This window comes from Rhinoraja longicauda, chromosome 41 (genome assembly GCF_053455715.1).
Source record: "Rhinoraja longicauda isolate Sanriku21f chromosome 41, sRhiLon1.1, whole genome shotgun sequence".
NCBI lineage: Eukaryota > Metazoa > Chordata > Chondrichthyes > Rajiformes > Arhynchobatidae > Rhinoraja > Rhinoraja longicauda.
Genome location: NC_135993.1, coordinates 15543970 through 15555017, shown reverse-complemented (window position 1 = coordinate 15555017; position 11048 = coordinate 15543970). Strand labels below are relative to the sequence as shown.

The window sequence follows — 11048 nt, the reverse complement described above, 5'->3', positions numbered from 1 at the left end:
TCTCTCTCTCCCCCCACCCACCTCTTCCTCCCACTGCCCCCCACCTCACCCCCCCCCCCCCCCCCCCCCCCCCCACTCGTGCAGTAACTCCCCTTTACTCCTCTCTGGCTGCAGTTGCGGGAGATGTTTGATGACCCGGACCTCAACATCGTGCAGGTGCTGCGGGAAAGGGGAACCTCTGGAGGACTGACGGGGACCGAGCGGTCAACACCGACAGAGCCCGGCCTCATGGCCCCCCTCCCTCCCTCACTCCCTCTCCCCTCGTGCCCCCCCTCCCTCACTCCCTCCCCTCATGGCCACCCTCCCTCACTACCTCCCCTCATGGCCCCCCCCCTCCCTCCCCTCGTGGCCCCCTCCCCTCCCTCACTCACTCCCCCCCCCTCCCCTCGTGCCCCCCCCTCCCTCACTCCCTCCCCTCGTGGCCCCCCCCCTCCCTCCCCTCGTGGCCCCCCCTCCCTCACCTCGTGCCCCCCCCTCCCTCCCCTCGTGCCCCCCCCCCCTCCCCTCACCCCACCCCCTCCCCCCCTCCCTCACCCCCTCCCCCCCCTCCCTCACCCCCTCCCCTCGTGGCCCCCCCCTCCCTCACTCCCTCCCCTCGTGGCCCCATCCTTCAGCCTGGTCTCTCACTCACCTTGTCCACAGTGAGGGTGAGCTGCACTGTTGCTGCATTGCTGTAGCTTCAGCCTCTGCTGCTGCGAGTGGGGACGCCCACTACTGCTGCGTTTGCCTTTATTATTGTCATGTGTGCTGAGGTACAGTGAAAAGCTTTGTGTTACATGCTATCTAAACAGATCAGATAATACTCTTTATAAATATAATGAGTTAAAACTCAAGTATAATAAATAGATAAAAGTGGGAGATACAGAGTGTGTAGTTTTCATCATTATAGCGCATCAGTTCCAGAGACAAAGTCCAATGTCCACAATGGGGCAGAGGTGAATCAGACAGGACCCTTGCTTATGGAAGGTCCATTCAGAGGCCTGGCAACACAGGGGAAGAAGCTATTCCTGAGTCTGGTGGTGAGTGTTTTCAAGCTTCTGTGTCTTCTGTCAGACAGGTGCAGGGAGAAGGAATGGGACAAGTCTTTGATTATGTTGGCAGCTTCTCCAAGGCAGCGTGGTGTGGATGGAGTCAGTGGTGGGGAGCCTGATCTGTGTGATGGACAGGGCTCACATCCACAACTCTCTGCACATTCTTGCCATCTTGGGCAGAGCTGCTCCCAAAGCAAGCTGTGACGCACCCACAGTATGTTTCTATGGTGCATCTGTAGGGTTGCTGTTGTCTAAATTACTTAAATTATTGCATCGTATGGGAGGCGCATTCCCAATCTCGTTGTATCCCTGGGTACAATGACAATAAAGATATATTGTATTGTATTGTATTGTATTGTAGAAGTCTGTAAGAGTCACAGGAGACGTGCCCAATTTCCACGCTCCTCAATAATTTAGCTAATCACCAAAGATTAGTTATTTACACACACACACACACACCTGAACACACACACACCTGACCACACACACCTGACCACACACACACCAGACACACGCACACACACACACACACACAAATCTGACCATCCACACACACACACACGACCCACCACACACACACCTGCCCATCCACACACACACACACCTGACCACACACACACCTGACCACACACACACACACACACCTGACGACACACACATGTTAAAGTTCGATACTACTAGACAGACAACAATAACATAAAGTGGTAACACATTAGAGTCTTTATTATGCCAGTGGATGTTGGAGAACTACAACTAGTGTGCTTGCATACTCCACTCACTCGAGGGCCCCACTCACTCACAGGGTGTTTCAGCAGCATATTTATACACCAAATACAATAGGTTTTACAAGTGATCACAAAACCAGATACCCCACACAGGTGGTCTTGCAAGAGGATAGGAGTTCAATAAATCATCACCCACTACCACTGACCATGTCCGAGGTTATTAGTTCAGTCTACTAACATAAACACAACTTTATGGTGGTTGTAAAGAGGCTCAGTCTACTCTGCTCTTCCTAGTATCCGGTCCCTATCCCTTGTCGTTTTACAACACCACTTTTGTAATCTCAAGCCGGCATCTACGCAGAGATAGACTTGCAGGCATCTGAGATATGCAATCTAATTTAGTGACAGTTCATCTTCATGTAGCATTTGGTCACATACACCTTAACCCTTAAATCCCCTTTCTCCTTTACATTCCCTCCTTTTATCATAACATGATAACTTATATTCTCCGTGAGGCACAGAATAATCAGATACATTTAACCATGTACAATGCAACTATCAGCAGCACAATCAAACCATAGTGTACGACAGTTCCCCAGAGGTTTCCGAAAATGCTGAACGGCCATGCGGCCCAGAGAGCCTGTGGAGGGCAAAATCATAACTCATGGACAGAAAAACATTATTTCCTCTGGTCCAGCCGGTCCAGACCAGCCCCAGGACACCAAGAAGGATTACCAGTGCCATTTGTATCTTTAAATTGTCCAATGCATTTGCATTCAGTCAGGTGTATCCATCGTGGATGATCCTCAACCTTGACCGCAGTGGTGATGGTCAGAAGAACTTGGTGTGGCTCCTTCCACCGTGGTCCGAGTTTTTTCCAGTCCCAGTTTCTTATGAGCACGCAATCCCCTGGCTGTATGGACTCGTTTTCACACTCTGTCAGCAATGGTTTCTGTGCTTCCTGTACCTGTGAATGCAACACTGACAAGGCATTGGTTAGTTGCTGTGTGTATGTGATCAGTTCATCACCGAGAGCATGTAGATCAAAATTGACCTCCACGCTTTTGTCCGCCCCCCATGGGGTGCGTAGGGGACGGCCGTATACTACTTCAGCATGGGGTGCGTAGGGGACGGCCGTATACTACTTCAGCAGGGGGTGCGTAGGGGACGGCCGTATACTACTTCAGCAGGGGGTGCGTAGGGAACGGCCGTATACTACTTCAGCAGGGGGTGCGTAGGGGACGGCCGTATACTACTTCAGCAGGGGGTGCGTAGGGGACGGCCGTATACTACTTCAGCATGGGGTGCGTAGGGGACGGCCGTATACTACTTCAGCATGGGGTGCGTAGGGGACGGCCGTATACTACTTCAGCATGGGGTGCGTAGGGGACGGCCGTATACTACTTCAGCATGGGGTGCGTAGGGGACGGCCGTATACTACTTCAGCAGGGGGTGCGTAGGGGACGGCCGTATACTACTTCAGCAGGGGGTGCGTAGGGGACGGCCGTATACTACTTCAGCATGGGGTGCGTAGGGGACGGCCGTATACTACTTCAGCAGGGGGTGCGTAGGGGACGGCCGTATACTACTTCAGCATGGGGTGCGTAGGGGACGGCCGTATACTACTTCAGCATGGGGTGCGTAGGGGACGGCCGTATACTACTTCAGCATGGGGTGCGTAGGGGAAGGCCGTATACTACTTCAGCATGGGGTGCGTAGGGGACGGCCGTATACTACTTCAGCATGGGGTGCGTAGGGGACGGCCGTATACTACTTCAGCAGGGGGTGCGTAGGGGACGGCCGTATACTACTTCAGCAGGGGGTGCGTAGGGGACGGCCGTATACTACCCCCCCATGGGGTGCGTAGGGGACGGCCGTATACTACTTCAGCAGGGGTGCGTAGGGGACGGCCGTATACTACTTCAGCATGGGGTGCGTAGGGGACGGCCGTATACTACTTCAGCATGGGGTGCGTAGGGGACGGCCGTATACTACTTCAGCAGGGGTCCATTTGGTAACCTTGTGTGTGGTGACCCTCATTTCAAAGAGGGCCAGGGGTAGAACCTTGATCCAGCTTTGCCCAGTCTCTTCTGCAAGTTTGGCTAGCTTTGTTTTGAGGGCCCCGTTTGCTCTTTCAACCACTCCCCCAGCCTGCGGATGGTGGACAAAGTGGAATTGTTGACTAATGTTAAAATGTCGGCACAATTCCTTGTTCATTTTAGCAACAAAATGGGGCCCATTGTCCGAACTAATATCAGTGGCAAACCCAAAGCGAGGTACAATTTCTTTCAACAAAAGCGTTACCGTGGTTTCAGCCGTGGCATTAGTAGTTGGCAAGGCTTCAATCTACCGACTGAACAAATCTATAACTGCTAAACAATATTTATAACACTGTGCCCGTGGTGACTCAATAACATCAACCTGTATACACTCCAGGGGTCGGCTTGGCATTGGTGAAACCCCTTTTGGGCATTTTACCGCCTTGCCGGGATTATTTATTTTGCAAATTGCACATTCTGAGGCCTGTTTTAAGGCCTCTTGGTGAATTTTGGGGTGCCACCAAGTTTCCTTTGCCATCCTTACCATTCCCTCCTTACCTGCATGAGTAAGGGAGTGTATAGGTTGAGAACAGGCAAAAACACATCAGGTACACAAACTTGTCCGAGAGGGGTGAGCCAGAGCCCTGTCAGGGAGTCAATGGCACAGCCCTCTCGTGTCCATAGATGGCGCTGTGCGGCAGATGCGTCCCCCTGCATTAACTTAACTTCCCCCATGTCTGGCAAGGCCGTTCTGTTTACAAGGAGTCTCGGTTCAGTTGGGACAACAGAATTAGAGATGCAGGCTGCAGTACAGCAGTGATGTCGGGATTCTCCACCACTCCTGGGATTGTTCTTCATCCCCGTCCTCTATAAACAGGGTCGCCATGCCAGACAAGGAGTCCCCGGGGTCTCGATTACTTCTGTTTCTGCATAATCAATTGCTTGTTGGCCGGCCCGCTATGAAAAGGCCCCTTTTCCCAAGCTAATTGTTTCTTTTGTTCATCTAGCCAATCACATTGTACCTGTAACACTTCCCATCCCTTCAGCTCACCCCCATCTGAACGTACCTCTGTCCCTCTGCGACTTGTATTAGCGATCCAACTCTTATGGCGTGATTCATCCCACATCTTTTGTGCCTCTTCCTTCCATTCCTTAATTCTCTTTTTCCATTTCTTCACCGTTTCTCTTTCCCATATCAATCTCTTTGCCTCTTTAATTGTTTCTACATTCCACATTCCCCCAACGGGCCAGGCTTCGTTTCCCAGCCTCTTTGTCAATGATGCCGACAATTGTTTATAATCTCTCCGTTTACATGGATCTATACAGCACATATGTTGCACTGGTGCACCACCATCACTTGTATCCAGGGCTTGCCCCATCATTAGTCCTCCTAATATATATATATATATATATATATGCACAATAGTCACAGAACCTGGCCTTCGTGGAGCCTTTCCCAAAGCCAGTTAGGTAGCCTGTCATGTCCAATTTAATAACTCTTGTCCTTAACGTACCAGACCCATAGTCTGCTGGTCATGTGTGACCCAGACCCATAGTCTGCTGGTCATGTGTTACCCAGACCCATAGTCTGCTGGTTATGTGTCACCCAGACCTGTAGCCTGCTGGTCATGTGTCACCCAGACCCGTAGCCTGCTGGTCATGTGTCACCCAGACCCATAGTCTGCTGGTCATGTGTCACCCAGACCCATAGCCTGCTGGTCAATTCTCCTTAACGTACCAAACCCGTAGTCTGCTGTACTTAATTTACACAAAATCAACAATCCAATTAATATAGTAATCTCTCTTACCGTAAGTTGTCTTCTATATAAATCTTGGAGGGAACCAGATCGACCTCAGACGAGGGACCACGGTGTTACCGGGAACTTTACTCGGAAGTTCAGACTCAACGGATCTAATAGTGCACCTTACTCCCTTCAAGGTCCCGGCCAGACCACAGCCACTTACTCAGTCTTTGGTGATGGTTCCGTCGAGATCCTGCCGACTACGCCAATTGTTAAAGTTCGATTCTACTAGACAGAGAACAATACCATAAAGTGGTAACACATTAGAGTCTTTATTATGCCAGTGGATGTTGGAGAACTACAACTAGTGTGCTTGCATACTACACTCACTCGAGGGCCCCACTCACTCACAGGGTGTTTCAGCAGCATATTTATACACCAAATAAAATAGGTTTTACAAGTGATCACAGAACCAGATACCCCACACGGGTGGTCTTGCAAGAGGATAGGAGTTCAATAAATCATCACCCACTACCACTGACCATGTCCGAGGTTATTAGTTCAGTCTACTAACATAAACACATCTTCCTGGTGCTCAACTTTATGGTGGTTGTAAAGAGGCTCAGTCTACTCTGCTCTTCCTAGTATCCGGTCCCTATCCCTTGTAGTTTTACAACACCACTTTTGTAATCTCAAGCCGGCATCTACGCAAGGGTAGACTTGCAGGCATCTGAGGTATGCAATCTAATTTAGTTCATCTTCATGTAGCATTTGGTCACATACACCTGAACCCTTAAATCCCCTTTCTCCTTTACACACATGATCACGCACACACATACCCACCTGACCACCCACATACACACACACACCTGACCACACACACGCCTGACCATACACACACACCTGACCACACACCTGACCACCAACACACACACCTGGCCACACACACACCTGAACACACACACCTGACCACACACACACACCTGACCACACACACATACACATGACCACACACACATCTGACCACACACACACACACACACCTGACCACACACACACAAACACCTGGCCACACACAGTATATTTCTATGGTGCATCTTTAGAAGTCTGTAAGAGCCACTGGAGACGTGCCCAATTTCCTCACTCCTCAATAATTCAGCTCATCACCAAAGATTAGTTATTTACACATGCACACGCACACACACCTGAACACATACACACATGCCTGAGCACACACACACACACGCCTGACCACACAGACACAAACATCTGACCACAACACACGAACTGTGACCAAATACACACACTGATCACACACACACACCTGACCACACACACACCTGACCACACACACACACAAACTAACCTGACCACACACACACCTGACCACACACACACACAAACTAACCTGACCACACACACACCTGACCAAACAGACACACCTGACCACACAGACTCCTGACCACACACACACCTGACCAAACACACACACACCTGACCAAACACAGACTCCAGACCACACACACACTCTTGACCACACACACCTGACCACACACACACACTTGACCACACACACACCTGACCACACACACACCGGAACCACACACACACCTGACCACACACACACCTGACCACACATACATGACCACACACGCCCACACACACACACCTGCCCACACACACACCTGACCACACACACACCGGCCCACACACACACACCTGACCACACACACACCTGACCACACACATACATGACCACACACGCCCACACACACACACACACACACACACCTGGCCGCAACACACACGAGATGAATAGGAGATAAAAGCGTGTCAGATAACGAGAGGGGAGGTGAAATATAAAGCCAATGCGATATTGGTGAGGGAGGTCCGGGGGAGAGAAGAGACACCTGACCACCCACACACACACACCTGAGCACACACACACCTGACCACCCACACACACACACACCTGACCACCCACATTATGTTTCTATGGTGCATCTTTAGAAGTCTGTAAGAGCCACTGGAGACATGCCCAATTTCCTCACTCCTCAATAATTCAGCTCATCACCAATGATTAGTTATTTACACATGCACACGCACGCACACACACATGCACACACACATACACCTGAACACACACACACCTGAACACACACACATACCTGAGCACACACACACACACACCTGACCACACACACACACAAATCTGACCACAACACATGCACTGTGACCAAATACACACACTGATCACACACACACCTGACCACACACACACAAACTCACCTGACCACACACCTGACCAAACACACAGACAAACCTGACCAAACACACACACCCCTGACCACACACACACAAACTTGACCACACACACACAAACTCACCTGACCACACACACACCTGACCAAACACAAAGACAAACCTGACCAAACACACTCACACCCCTGACCACACACACTTGACCACACACACACCTGACCAAACACACATATACACTTGACCACACACACACGCCTGACCACACACACCTGACCACACACACACCTGCCCACACACGCACCTAACCACACACCTGACCAGACACACACCTGACCACACACACCCACACACACACACACCTGGCCGCAACATGACCACACACACACACACACACTGGAGATGAAAAGGAGATAAAAGTGTGTCAGATAACGAGAGGGGAGGTGAAATATAAAGCCAAGAGAGAGGGGTTAGTGGGTATTACTCAAAATTGGATAATTCAGTGTCCTACAGTGTAAGCTACCCAAGTGCAATATGAGGTGCCGCACCTCCAGAGTGCGTGTGACCTCACTATGGGAACGGGGGAGGCCCGGGACAAAAGTGCATGGGAATGGGGATGGGAGTTAACATCGTTAGCAACCGAGAGATCCCGCAGCCCATGGCAGACCGAGTGCAAGTGTTCAGTGAAATGTTCACCCAGACTCCGCTTGGTGTCGCCGATGTTAAGGAAGTCACATCGGGGGCACTGAATGTACTGGATAAGGTGCATGTGAACCCCTGTCTCCCATGGATCGGTGGCTGGGGTCTGTTAGTGGAGGCTAGGGAGCAGGTGTGAACACAGGTATTACATCTCGTGTTGATGCAGGGGAAGGTACCTGGGGTGGCAGTGGGCCGTGAGGAAGGGGATGAGTTAACCAAGGAGTACAAAGTCGGAGGAAGGTTGCTTTATTGATGATGCAGGGAATAAAGGTTGGTCAATAGAGTGGATTCCAAATGCCATTCACGAATGTTACCGTATTTCGCTCACTGTGATTGGCGTTATCGATAATGTTTCCAAATCATGGGATACCCTAAAGTAAATACGGTTATCACCTTTCCCCGCCTCGCCTCTTTGCTACTTGTCTGTATTTACGGCTTTCATTTGTTAATGATTTGAAGTAGAGAGGTTATTGGATATTTCACCACGTTCACAAACTCCTGTCTAAATTTCGATTGAGTCACGCCGTAAATAAATGTGTTTGTGCATAAACTTAAGTTCTGCAGCATATATCCGAGTTGGCCAAAGATATACTCAATCTCATTGTACTCATTCCGATTTGTTCCTGCAATGTTGTAATAGAAGTAATTACGGACATCTGTTGACCACAAAATGATAAAACTGCCTGATATGGTGAAGAGTAAAACGACAGACCTCCTCCTGCTCTCCATCTCTGGGTCACTGCGCTTCTCTCCTTTGCTCTGACCTCTCAGCCCCTTACGGACCCGACTGGCCATTAAGATGTGCCGGACTGTAAGGATGTTGAAAAATAAAATAAAAGCAATGGGTAACAATGGGGTCACAATTTTATCAAACCTACTAAATATCACCCAGCCTTGTGTCGAATAATAGCCTGATTTAGTCTCACAATACCAAGACACATGGTTAATTATCTCTCGAGGTTCAGAGATAAAGCAGGAGGGAACGTTTTTCAGACACAGCAGAAGGCCGGTTGTTGCCAGAACCACTGCCGCAGTTTTCCCGCTGCAATATTTTGGTTTCAGCTTCTGGCAACATATGAGGACAAAGCGGTCAAAGGTGAACATGACGGTAAACCAGACGGAGCAATCTTTGGAAACACACATGAGGAAAAAGATAACGCTGCAGAGGGGATAGATATCCAGAAAGGATCCGGGGAAGTACAAGCTGATCCGTCTCAGTATGACCGCGGTGACGACAGCCAGTAGATCGGCCGCTGCCATGGCCACCAGGTAACGAGTGGTGCAGGTGGAGAGGGCGCACTTTCCCCGGGACAAGATCACAATCGCCACCAGATTCACTGTAACAAGGCAAACAGAATGTACAGTAAGAGGCAAGAGTGTTTTATCCCCATATGTCCCGAGATAGAACAATAACATTCTTACTAGCACCAGTAAAAAATATATATGTAACATGTGTAGGAAGGAATTGTAAATGCTGGTTTAAACCCGATAGACACAAAAAGCTGGAGTAATTCAGCGGGACAGGCAGCATCTACAGAGAGAAAGTGGGTGTGGCCCATTCCCACACCCCCCATTCGCTCCTCCCCCAACCCCAATCTTACTCTCCCCACACCCCCCCTTTCCCCACGACCTCCCATTTTCCCAGTACCCCTCTTTCCCCCACCACCAAGCCCCCTCCGGACGACCCCTGTTGTCCCCCTCCCCAGTCCCCATTCTCAGACCCCCACATTCTCTCTCCCCCAGACACACTCTTACTCTCCCCAACCCCCCATTTCCCCAGCACATCCCTTCCCCCTACTCTCTCTTGCCCCCAGCACCAACTGGGGGGGGGGGGGGGGAGCGCATCAGTGAAAGGTCCGGGGGGGGGGGGGGTGGGGGGGGGAGCGCATCAGTGAAAGGTCCGGGGGGGGAGGGGGTGGGGGGGGGAGCGCATCAGTGAAAGGTCCGGGGGGGGGGGGGCGATAGCGGGGAGCGCATCAGTGAAAGGTCCGGGGGGGGGGGGGGGGGGAGGGGAGCGCATCAGTGAAAGGTCCGGGGGGGGGGGGGTGAAAGGTCCGGGGGGGGGTGAAAGGTCCGGGGGGGGGGGGTGAAAGGTCCGGGGGGGGGGGGTGAAAGGTCCGGGGGGGGGGGGTGAAAGGTCCGGGGGGGGGGGGTGAAAGGTCCGGGGGGGGGGGGTGAAAGGTCCGGGGGGGGGGGGGTGAAAGGTCCGGGGGGGGGGGGTGAAAGGTCCGGGGGGGGGGGGGTGAAAGGTCCGGGGGGGGGGGGGTGAAAGGTCCGGGGGGGGGGGGGTGAAAGGTCCGGGGGGGGGGGGTGAAAGGTCCGGGGGGGGGGGGTGAAAGGTCCGGGGGGGGGGGGGGTGGGGCGATATCGGGGAGATGGTCTCCCAGGTGCGGGAGAGGAGGGGAGAGAAGCAAGGGGGGGGGGGGGGGGGGGAGCCGGTGATCGCGGGCGGGCGGCGCCGCTAACGGCGTCCATTGTTTTGGTGCGAGTGAGGAGATGCCGCGCATGCGTGCTGAGCACAGAGTGAGGAGATGCCGCGCATGCGTGCTGAGC

General features: G+C 51.9%; 1 protein-coding gene across 6 annotated transcripts in view; it reads right to left on the bottom strand.

Moving 5' to 3' along the window:
* Positions 1 to 10069, bottom strand: part of LOC144611667 (uncharacterized) — a 56197-nt gene extending 46128 nt beyond the window's left edge. Inside the window, exons 1-3 of one of the 6 annotated variants that reach the window (XM_078430872.1) lie at positions 4863 to 10069; positions 3776 to 3907; positions 1743 to 2723 (exon numbers count right to left, since the gene is read on the bottom strand). In XM_078430872.1, the coding sequence (XP_078286998.1) occupies positions 2436 to 2723; positions 3776 to 3907; positions 4863 to 5177 (735 nt within the window). In that variant the 5' untranslated portion in view covers positions 5178 to 10069 and the 3' untranslated portion in view covers positions 1743 to 2435. Of the gene's footprint in view, positions 1 to 1742 lie in introns of those variants that run through there. The other 5 variants (XR_013549567.1, XR_013549568.1, XR_013549566.1 and 2 more) reach the window with 5 other exon arrangements.
* Between the last annotated feature and the right edge of the window lie 979 nt (positions 10070 to 11048).